We start from the raw sequence: 11,975 nt of genomic DNA on the forward strand, positions 1-11,975 counted from the left end.
TTCTTTAAGGGCTTTTTTTTTTTTTAGCAAATTAGAATTTGCTCTTAAACCTAAACCAAGTGTTAAAATCTAGGTGCTTCTTTACCTTATGAAATTAGTTTGAGCATTTTATAAATATTTTTATGTCATGTCAGTAGTACATTAAACACCAAAGTCAGATCTGGCTTGGAAACTTCATCCAGTGGAGTCAGCAATCATGTGACCCTCACTAATTACATGGCCACCTGTTCTACAGTGAGAGCTGTTGAAGTAGTATTAGGTAGCTCAAAGAATACAAGGTTGTTCTGGGTTTACCCGAGCTGACAGGAGTGATAAAAAGGGTTTCTTCACCACTGGCCATTGTTACATTGCTAAAGGGCCTTGCACACCTGGCTTAAAATGTTCAAACTTAAATAGTGTCTTGGTTTTTGCACTAATCAAACCATTAAAGAATGCACAGGAAAACAGTTTTATTTAAGAAACACAAGGAAACTTATATATGCAGTTATCATAACTGGTATTAGCAGAGCTAAAAACCTGAAAAACCTGAAATTCAAAAACTCTTATTAATTCCTCCACTTCCAGGATCAGCATTCAACTCAGAGGAGGTGTTGGGAACAACAGATTACAACGAAATGTTTATACATAACAAAACTTTGCTGCAAAAATGGAACTGACAAGTGAAATCCAACCATACTGGTCAGGGAACGAACCACTGATTAAAACAGCACAAACTCAAATACACGTGGGGGTAGAGGCCTGTGTGAGAAGCTCAGAGGTCATATCCACTATAGATCTCAATGGAAGGCCACTGAGGAAGCCCTGATGCTTGGCCCGCAGTTCCAGCAGGGCATCCACGATCCTTTGGCGGCCTATGTTTGGGTGGCGCTCCGACATCCGGGCCATGATTGTGTCAAAGCTTCCCATTGTGGCGTAGTGCTGTGGCACACATGTACCAGAGGCTGTAGGCGAGTCGCACACATTGGTCAACCTGTCCACACTACAACGCGGCCCCTGAGTCAAAAACATACGCATGACAGATATATCAAGGGTTTGGAACAGAAAATCAAAAGTGGTCTGGTATTAGCAATAATTAAAAAAAAACGGTATTAAAATCCTTTACAGTGACTGAAATCTAACTAGTTCTGGACAAAGCAAACTTTCTAAAATGCTTGTCACTTCATACTTACTCCATGTGATGGACTGTAGGTTACGCCCTTTGTTCCCAGTCCATCCCCAGCAGTTTCTGAGGTGCTGTGAGACGGATCGCTCAGTGTAGGCTCAGCTAAAGCAGGCCGACAGAGTTGCACCACCTGGACAGTCTGACCTTGGAGGGAGCGACCATTTAGATCTTCAACTGCTGCCTTGGCGTCGCTGGAGCTTTTGAGATAAACAATAGCTGCCCTGCATAAGCACAGACAAGATTGCAGCTCATTAATTATAATCTCTAACGATGCTTGGAAGTCTGGAACTACAAGCACTCAGCATTACTACAAAGTCTATAAAGATTGATACAAAAATAAAAAATTGTGATTTAAAGTATAATACTGCCAGTTTAAAAACTATAACCATCACAGTTTGGGTGCAGAGCTGTAAGTTCTTGTCATTGCACGGGTACAGTGACATTATGAGTAATCATTAGGGCTGGGTATTGACACAGATTTCACAATTCGATTCCGATTCACAAGCTTGTGATTCGATTCGATTTCGATTACAATAAATGTGATGTTACATGACATTGTTTACTAACGTCTTTCCACGGTTGAAACACTGATTGAGCGATTCCATGTGACATGATACGGACTTCGATAAGTTGTACTCTACCTTTTAACACACTTTCAGATGCTCATTCATGTTTATTTCGCGCTGTAACTGGTATTATTAAGGCGGAAGAGAAGGTCATGTGCGCTCCGCGCTGCTGCTTCTCTAGAGCTGAGCTGCGCCAGAGCGATCTCAGGCCACAGCGCCAAAATGGTAATTATGTTTTTGAATTTCGTAAGAAAATGGACGTAATTTGAAATCTGAGACTTTGTTTCATATCAATAATAACAAAGCACAAAGATTATTGCAATTTATTGGATGGGATGCGCGCAACAATGTTTCATTAATTCATCAACTGAAAACAGGATGACTAATCGATTATTGGGATTTAAGAATCGATATCGTTTCGTAAAAATAAGAATCGATTAAAATCGAGAAATCGATATTTTTTACCCAGCCCTAGTAATCATACTAGTTCAATTAGAAATGTACACCGGTTTTCCTGCTAGAAACCTTATGAGAGTGTTCAGTACTTATTTACACTGATACAAGTTGATAACATTTACTGAGATTCTGTTAAATAGTGTCTAGAGAAATTAAAATGCAGTAAATGTTCAATTTAATAATGATGTTGGTATTGATTGCCATTTTATAACTTTGAACCAGTGTTTAATCTTAGCTTTTAGGCATATGTGGGATCAATTCAGCATGTTGAGAATGCTTACCTCATATTGTTGCTGAAAGTGGAGATACTGACATTCGTAGCATTGTACTTCTCAAACCACAGCAGCACTTCATGCTATAGAAACAACATTTAGTGGTGTCTGCTGCCCTCTGGAGGCCATAATGAACTTTACTGAAAAGCTTACATTTGTGGGCACCCTACCTCGCTGACATTGTCTGGCAAGCATGTAACACACAAGATGGAACTTTGTCTTGAATCATCTTCATCAGTCCCTGTGAAAAAGTATGTATTTATCAAAGATCATTTAGTCAACCAAATCAAACAGCCAACAGCAATGAGGCTTTCTTCCAGAACAGTATTTGAGTTTTCAAACTGCACTTCAAAGTATAGATCTTAATGTGTGTTGTTGAAAGGAGAAAGAGATTCACTAGACATCACTATCACTCATAGTTTCAATTAACCTACTACACCTTTGTGCTTCATTTTGTAGTTCATACTTTCCCTCTTTTCAATCAATTTCTCCGGTTTTCCATCTTGATTTGGAGACCCAAGTTCCTCCTCTGCATCAAACCAAGCTTCACTGCCATTTGGATCCTTGATGGCACCTACCATATAAGACACTGTAATACGATTCCAGTTTATTTATCTTTCTTCAATCTGATATTCATACCAGGGGTTGTCTCAGTGGAAGCTCCTAGCTTCTTGTGTGAAAAGACTTCTCTCTTGTTGCCATCACATTTTGCTTCATCCTATTCAGAGAGAACAAACACTGTACTGACTATTCTAAATGTAACAGACTCATATTTCAGGTACAATTATTAATGGAATTGAAGTATGTGAATGACCTACCGGAGCAGCTTCAGTGTCCTGACAAACTTCAGAGTTCAGTGCTCTCATCGCTTGACTTTCTTCATCCACTCTGTGACCACTTGCAATGGTACTACGCAGATTCATAGAATACTTGGCACTTCTGAACATGTATGAGGCCATTAACTTTCACATGTATCAAACAGCAAAATTCAGTGTATAAATAATGTAATGTACATTACCAAACACTGCAAAGGCAGACATGCTGATATTATGTGGAGACAAAAAGCCACAATGCAATGCACTACAGGATCAAAACGGTGTCATTCATACATTTATTCATCTACACTACTGTTCAAAAGTTTGGGGTTGGTGAGATTTTTTAATTATTTTTAAAGATTCTCTTATTCTTACCAAGTCTGCATGTATTTGTTCAAAAATACAGCAAAACATTTTACCAATACACTTCCAGGACTTTTGAGGTAAATATTCATGACCTACCATTCCATGAAACATCTGTTCAAATTCACTACAGCATCTTAACTCTGGTCATTAAAGTTATGTGATTTAATACAAAATAAGCTGAAACCAGGCAAGACGTTACTCCACGCAGAGAACATGATGAAACCTAGGTATTGTAATTTGTTCAACCAATATCATCAATTAAACATTCTAATATACAGATATTTGTGAATCATTTTCATACCTTTTCCAAATCTTTCTGGTTTTGTTTATTTTTCAAAAACTTTTCCAGGCCTGGGAATTATTTAAAAATTGCATGACTTTTCCTAGGTTTTTTGCATGACCCAGAGCAATATTGTGAAATATTACTATATTTAAAATAACATTTTTCTATTTTACTATATTTTAAAATGTTATTTATTCCTGTGATACAAACCTACATTTTCAGCATCATTACTCCAGTCTTGTGTCACACGATACATCAGAAATCCTTGTAATATGCTGATTTGATGCTCAAGAAAAATGTTTTATCAATGTTAAACAGTAATTTTGTGAAAATCAGGATTTAAGATGTGGCCTTTTTTTTTTTAAGATTCTCAGATAATAAAATTAATAGGAATATTTTGTAAGATTATAAATGTCTTTACTGTCACTTATGATAATTTAATGCGCCCTTGCGGAATAATTGGAATAAAAATAAAAATAATAAATTTTACACACATCTTACTGACCCCAAACTTTTGAATGGTAATGTATATGTTACCGGCCAAGTGTGAAATCCCGGTATTGTATAGAATGCCTAGGCAAAGTATAGAATGCCTGATGGTTTTTGGCAAAAATACATTACCTAATTCTATACATTACCTAGGCATTCTATAGAATGCCGGATTACACACTTTGCCGGTAACATATACATGTTTGCAGATATTTCTGGGAGGTTTTGACTTGAAAATCTAGCAAATAATTGACTGAACCACTCGCCTCCAGCGTCCTGGCTGTGAAGTGTAATGTGGCAGCACTATGTTCCAGCATTCCAATAAAGAACTCATACCAGGGGAAGCAGTCAGAAAACGTATTTTTTGTGTAAAGGTTAGTTTTAATGATTTTTATTTGACATATCGGGACCACTTACCTTCCTGGACTGTCAAATAAGTCTAAATGGGCATCAAGTACCTGAAATGAGACCTTATTACCTACTGCTCATCTCAGATACAATACATTTCCAAATTCAAATTCTGTCATACCAATGCTGGGCTGTAGTTTGCCCCTGTAGTTATCTTTTCAGAATCTACTGACAGGGGCCTGAGGTCATCCAGAGAAGTGCCTGCCAGAATCTGTCTCCTCATCTCGTGGTAATCTTTCTGTAGTGCATTCAGAGTTTCTGCTATGCTGTCCGGCAGGGCCTCAGTACTGGGGTACATACAAAAAAAATAAAAATAATAACTTGCTGACCTCAAAGTTAGGATAGAATACCTCAAAAGAAAAATATTGAATTCTCATAACAGAAATTCACCCTTGAGCGATCTCTTACCCTTGATGAGCACTTTCACCCAGTGGGGAGGTGAAGTAGCGTCTCCAGCAGTGCTGTTGACACATGACAAACTGAAGAGCGAGAAGACGCAGCTCTGATCTTCTCACTCGCTGGGCACAGTCACACCCACAGACTCTCCTGCAGTGGTCACCACCAGGACCAGGGCTGAGAAGACACATGAAACTTCTTGACATTTTAATATGTTGCTTAAAAAACAAACAAACAAACAAAAAAAAACACGTTTTGATGCAGTGCATGGACTGAGACTGGAGCACTGTTTCATAAAGCTAATAACTGTAATACAAAGTTGTCTTCCTCAAGGGGGCGCTTGAAGTCTCAGAAAGCCAAATCCCCAGGATGTTTAATGTCTTTCTGGAGAATTTTTTTTTTCTAATTTGTTCATTTCAAAGATAAAAGGAAATCCTATACAGCAATCACTATAATCTCTAATTTCAGAAAGTAACATTCATTACATAACAGCTGTCTGAACGCTCTTGTGCAACTTGCTACAGCAGTTCAGACAACATTTTACACATTTACAATAATGACACTGAGAAACATTAATAGCCACTAAATGTAAAAATATACTGTTAAAAGTTAAATAAATAAAATAAAAAAACTGATCATTTCATTAAGTTTTTGAAGCATTAAAGTTTTGGTGGAATGGACTTTTAATGGATGGACAGATATCTCTCATTTTTCATTAATATCTTTTAGAAGACAAACAAAAGTCTTAAGGGTTTGGAACGACATGATTCATTTGAGTGAACTAATAACCCTTTCAGCACATTACCTTGCCGTTCTACTCCTTAGCTGTTTCAGCTCCTTCTCAGTCTCCTTTAGTTTTATGAATTCCTAGAAGTAAATGATCAGCACATTATTCACAGCTCATTTGAAAAGATCACAACTCCAAGCGCTCCATTAGGCGCACGATTATATATAATACCTCTGTGAGGACATCCAAGTCAGACATGTAGACTTCAGTAATGGTGTTCTTTTCAGATGTGGCCATTTGCACAGTTTGTGTATCTTTCTCAAGGCTGACAGCTAGCAAGTCAGTGTCAGTGGCAACGTTTTCCACCTGGAAGATCTGACCAACCTCTGTTGCACATGTAGATGTGAAGCAGGCTCTGAAATCACCACAGGCATCTATTATTTGGTCCACAGAAACTGAAGTGCCACATTCGGAAGATCCCACATTGACCTCCATCGGTTGCTCGTATCTTGAGTCCTGCTTTCGCGGGTCTTCGTGACTGTCTCCGGACTCATCAGCCAGATCGAAAGAATTGCTGAGACAAGAGAAACAATCAGTGGAGTTTGCAGAAGTAGCACTGGCCATAGTGGTGTCTGACAGCTCATCTGACAGTTCTGTGCTGCCTTTGGTGGCCATGATTGAATCATTGTCGCCTGCCTCTGTGCTTCGGCTGCCATCGCTCCATACAGTGTGGTCCAAGCTGGTGCTACTGAAACTGTAGTATTCTGGTATCCCTTCCTGATCCAGATTGTGGTCATCTGCTTTTTCCATTTGAGCATACAATTGGTGTTGATCTTTTTGGATATAGTCATTTCTCTGAACATGACTCTGCTTATCCAGCTCCATATCAAGGGAGAAGCTCGCCTGGGCTGTTGTGTCCTTGAAGTGTTTGGTGTCCTCCCTGTTTTCTACTTCTTTCCACAGCTGAGACAGGCACTGGGCATGGGGACACATTCCTTTACTGTACGAAGGAGGATGTGCAGCAGAGCTCCTATCATTAAAACTCTGTCTGTGTGTAGCATTCTGAGTGTCTAGGGTACTCTGCATGCAACCTAAATTAATATTTTGCTTTCTGACGTCACTTTGGGCAGTTGAGACGTTCAGCTCTTCTTTCACACTGTTTGGCAGCAGCTCAAGTTGTTTCTCGTTCTCTAAACCAGAAAGTAATTAGTGCTCTAGCTGCTAATGAAGTTTCAAAAGTCTACAGGAGGACTCAAACATCATCTTACCTGACATACAGACTTTGTCCTCTGAAATTGCAATGTGAATGCCACAATGACTACACTTCTTGGTACCAAATGGACAACTGGTCCTACAGTTTTGACACCGAAATGCACCATAAAATGTTGGGTACCTGGACCTAAAACACAAATAAATAAATGTTATATAAATGTTAAATAAAAAATAAATTACATTTTATATATATATATATATATATATATATATATATATATATATATATATATATATATATATATATATATATATATATATATATATATATATATATATATATATATATATATATATATATAGATGATCCACCATCATCAACAACTAATGCATAGAACCAAGTCCCCAACCTACATTTTTCTTTTTCAATAATCCGTAAAATCTGAACGGACAATACATTACAATGCAGTTTCATGGCAACTTTTAGGATGTGTGATATATAGGTTCCTTATACCATGGTCTGGGTGAATACTCGATTCTGATTGGCTGCAGGGTGTCCATTAAAAAGTGATAATGTACACCTAGGAAAGGCGTCCCGTCAATTTGCCTGATGACAGTTCTAAATGATTGCGCTGGCTCAAACTCACTGATCAACTGCTGCGGTCGGGTCGCTGTGGCCACGTTGCTTGGCAACGCCTGTATACGGGAGATATTAAATAGTGCGCTCGACTTAATAAATAAAAACCCTCATGATTTTTACTCTAAAACACATTAAAGTATTATTAATTGATTAAATATTTCTTTCTTTCGTAAGTGACCATGGTATAAGCGGGTTAATGCCCTTCGAGGTGTCCATTGTCAGGTATTAATGGACTTCGGCGGAGGCAACCGTCCGACGCGCACGCCTCGCCGTCGTCCATTAATACCTGATAATGGACACCTCGTCGGGCATTAACCCTTACATATTGATTATTGGCAGATATAAGATTTTTTTTTAATATGCTCATATCAGTTGATAATTGTGTTGCTCATTCTCCTATTTTTTACATTTAGATTACCTTTGTCATCATATATTGCTCACTTAATTTTCAAAACATTACAAAAGTATTTCTATTTATAAAATCTCAAAATGAACATCTATTCATCAGTATGTTATAACGTTGTGATTCGTAAATTCACTTGTAACATTTAAAATGACTGATTTTATTTTGCAGTGATACGTATTTTTTTTATTCATTTCGGAAAATTCGGCATTTTAACATTGGCCGTTATTGGTTATCAGCAATAACATTAACATAGTTGTCTTATCAATATTATCATATTACTATTATCCATATTGTCATGCACATCAGCTCTATCAATCGGTTGTTGATTGGATGGAGGCAGATTGCGAGTGGAGGGGTTTAAGTGGACTAAATTTCACCAGAAGACAGTTGACATTTTATTAAAATTATTAGGTTAAAACAAATAATAAAAATAATGGCAGGCATGGATTAATCATTCACAATAAGATGAAAGGAGAACTCCGGTCAAGTTTTTTTGTAAATTTGGAGTGCTGTCAGTACAGAGAACAACGACAAAAATCGGTGTTACTTTTTAAAATGTGCACCCTGTTGTTAATTCAGGGTGCAAATGTTAATTCATGCACCCATGTTAATTCAGCCAGCGCACATACCTGTATTTTCTTCATGTTTTCGGTCGAAGTCCACAGTAGTCGATTGTCGAGTTCACGCATATGTGAACTCGACAATCGACTACTGTGGACTTCGACCGAAAACAGGAAAAATAAATGCAGGTATGAGCGCTGTCTGAATTAACATCATTTTTATTCATATCTTTCACTTCTACTGCAGTCAGATTCACCCATGTTAACTCTAAAGGAATCACTCACATGGCTGGGCACTTGTAATGACACATAAAGGATGTTAAGAGGCTAAAAGCAGGTTTAAAACTTGCCCCATTGAAGTCAACAGGGTGCAAATTTTAAAAAGAGGATAACACAGTGTAGGCAACACCGATTTTTGTCATTGTTCTCTGTATTGACAGCACTCCAAATTTACAAAAAAATGAGCTCAATGTTAAAATTGACCGGAGTTCTCTAATACCATGCATTCAGAAAATAGGGTGAATTTTCATTTCAAGCCGACTTTAATATTTAAGTTATAAAATGTATGATTAATAAAGCATGATGAACCATGAAACAGAATGGCAATACAATCATATGAATAACAAACTACAGCAAATTGAAACAAACTCAAATTAAAAACTCACCTGTTTGATGACATACCGGTAGTTGTTGGAGGGGGAACACTGTTTCCTCTGGTGTTTGCTAAATTAGAAAGATATTTCTACACATTATACAGAACGCTTGCTCTGACAAAAAATATAAATGTTTAACCAACTAAACTCACGTTTCACAAAAACGTACTGTCTGGCTACTTCAAGTGCAGGGTGTTTCTTCAAAAATAGCAGATAGCCTCCCTCTTCTGATGATGACAAAGCACAATTTTACATATATTTCCAAAATTGCCCATACATTTTTTTGATTATTAATGGTCATTTTATACTTTATATGCCCCTACGTTGTATTAAGTTCCTGTCCTCTGCTGTTAAACATTGGAACCATCCAAGCAACTTTGGATCTTTGAGTTCCAGGTAATAATTGGCCCAGACAAGCTCATACAGTGACCTATAAGATGCACAATTACCTCTCTCAGACTCAGAGTAACAAGGGGTAGGCCTAACGTTACTTAAAATTTTATTGATTCAAAGGTCAATGCTTAAAATGGAAGCAGGCTGAAGATAGATATGATCTGTGAAATTTCTAATTGAATGTTTAAAGCAAATGCATTTGTTTTTAGCTTTGATCAACCATTGCTTACCTCATCAACAGAAACTTCCTTCCCTCATACAATGGATCATTGTGAAAGCCTTGAAAGATGTGTAAGAAATTCAGCAAAAAGATCATTAACACAAACGGTTCGCAAAATGCATAACGTTAGGTCTATTATAAACTAACCACATAAAAATGACGAAGACCAACCTTCTATTAACTAAATTTGTCAACTAATGGCACCTATCTGACATTACGCAAATTTTGTCCAACTAGTTTACATTTAAGACATAACTTCTCTCGTTAGGTCCAACTTATTGACCGAATTTTAAGAAGTTGTCCGTTGAGCAGCGCGCCCTTCTCAGAGGATGATGCGCGTGATATGCGAACAAAATGTCGTCGAGGTCGACCTTATTTTCGACGCGAAAGTTTTTTTTTTTTTTTTTTTTGTGAATATGCGATACCTTTTATCAGCCGCTACAGGCAAATACATGTTTATGATTAAGATAATCAATTAAAATAACAACAACCAACCAGTTTGTAGTACGTTTGCCCATTTCCAAATCAGTACAATTTTATGGGTTTTGAGGTTTTAAAATTAAGAACACAAATTCGAGAAGGAGAAGTTGGTAAACCCGCGATTTACTGTGGGGTAAAGAGGACCGTTATGTACCCAAACCCATGACCCAAAATACGCAAATTTCTCAAAGAGACCACAAATGGCCAACCCAGTCCAACAGTAATGCTAGTAACGTTAACGTTACTGCTAACAAGTTAGTTCTTTCTTTGGGCTCGAACTTACCAACAATCCCGGTAACTGCATATGCATACTGGTCAAAGGGCAAGGGCATGACTTGCCACATGGCTGTGGTAGAAAGATCCTCATGTGCGATGGAACTCAAAGATTCAAAGACGAACGGTAAGACGACAGGTGGAGGATACCACATTTGGAACATTTAAATGATCAAATTCAAGAAAAAGTCCGTTAGACTTTGTTTGCACCCGTATTAATCGAAAACAGCCATTAAGCGCATGTTCACCTCAGATAAAGCGCCCTCTTAATTATTAGGCGCAGCTGCGTGACTTATTAATCAATAGGCGCGCCAGTAAAATTAAGCACGACAGGAGAATAATAATTTACTGTCAAATTGTGTTATTACCTAGTCCTAGCTGATTTTGACTAGCCATTTTAACGTCAGAACAGTTGTGTATGGTTAAGTTCTAACGGTACAGTAAATAGGTTTTTATCAAAATAAAAAATAAAACAGTTTTGTATGTAAAATTCACCTTATAAAAGACCCACATTTCTAAATTTAATTCATGGGGATAACATGGATAATTTCACATGGTTTAGTGTAAGATTTTTTGCCCATATTTTGGAAAATGCAGTAAAAAAAAAAAAAAAAAAAAAAAATCACTTTAACCAGTAGATGGCTGCAGAGCTCTAAAAGTACTAAAAGTTTAAAACTAAAAAATCTTTTCACAAGTTTTTCCAGTTAGATTCATATCTACATATTATGAAATCACAATTATAACAATAAAAGTTACTTTTTGTCAAAGTTTTTTTCAATAATGTTACATTATAATGAGAATCAAACCTGATCAGGATGTTACAAAGAGAAAATTTGAGTAAAGAGTCTTTAGAGTTTATCATTTATTTCAAACATCTGTTTTTCAATTCTACAAATTTAAAGTGTGCCACTTAATTTCTGTCTATGTGTGTTCTGTGTTGTATCTGATTTTGAGGATGAATTTTGTCCATTGACAAAATTCATTTGATTCTAATCATAATATAACATTATTAAAAAACAGATTTTTTTTCAGTACAAAAAATGCCTAAACTTTTGACAGAAAGTAACTTTTATTGTTATAATTGTGATTTCATAATATGTATGAACATTTGGCATCTATCTCAAAATAACTGCTTTCAACAGATCAATCTTCATTCATAAACAAATTTATTATGTATAAAAGTCGAAGATCATTTGAT

The 11,975-nt window shown here is 36.8% G+C and overlaps 1 protein-coding gene across 5 annotated transcripts; it reads right to left on the reverse strand.

Annotated features, from left to right (window-relative positions):
• Positions 1-124: 124 nt before the first annotated feature.
• rbm44 (RNA binding motif protein 44) lies at positions 125-11,049 on the reverse strand. Of its 5 annotated transcripts, none has more exons than XM_081367533.1 (18): positions 10,788-11,049; positions 10,035-10,083; positions 9,735-9,841; positions 9,564-9,638; positions 9,424-9,481; positions 7,209-7,339; positions 6,172-7,130; positions 6,019-6,080; positions 5,226-5,390; positions 4,939-5,104; positions 4,827-4,867; positions 3,275-3,365; positions 3,096-3,174; positions 2,923-3,030; positions 2,627-2,697; positions 2,466-2,539; positions 1,170-1,383; positions 125-993 (listed from the first exon to the last, which is right to left on the reverse strand). In XM_081367533.1, the coding sequence occupies exons 1-18, from the start codon at positions 10,939-10,941 to the stop codon at positions 715-717; spliced, it is 2,883 nt and encodes a 960-aa protein (XP_081223659.1). In that variant the 5' UTR covers positions 10,942-11,049; the 3' UTR covers positions 125-714. The 5 variants fall into 5 exon arrangements, with proteins under 5 accessions (XP_081223659.1, XP_081223658.1, XP_081223657.1 ...); XM_081367532.1 differs by having other exon boundaries at positions 2,896-3,030; positions 10,788-11,044; XM_081367531.1 differs by having other exon boundaries at positions 3,275-3,395; positions 10,788-11,044.
• Between the last annotated feature and the right edge of the window lie 926 nt (positions 11,050-11,975).

Source organism: Scardinius erythrophthalmus (genome assembly GCF_964197995.2).
Source record: "Scardinius erythrophthalmus genome assembly, chromosome: 6".
Classification (NCBI taxonomy): Eukaryota; Metazoa; Chordata; class Actinopteri; order Cypriniformes; family Leuciscidae; genus Scardinius; species Scardinius erythrophthalmus.

What these genes read in the sequence shown, in the direction of transcription:
- rbm44 (XM_081367530.1), bottom strand. Translation starts at nt 10,941, where the DNA reads ATGTTCCAAATGTGGTATCCTCCACCTGTCGTCTTACCGTTCGTCTTT. An exon ending in ACCGGTATGTCATCAAACAG is followed by an intron (nt 7,340 to 9,423) that starts GTGAGTTTTTAA and finishes TTTGTGTTTTAG; the next exon opens with GTCCAGGTACCCAACATTTT. An exon ending in TGCCAGACAATGTCAGCGAG is followed by an intron (nt 2,540 to 2,626) that starts GTAGGGTGCCCA and finishes TTGTTTCTATAG; the next exon opens with CATGAAGTGCTGCTGTGGTT.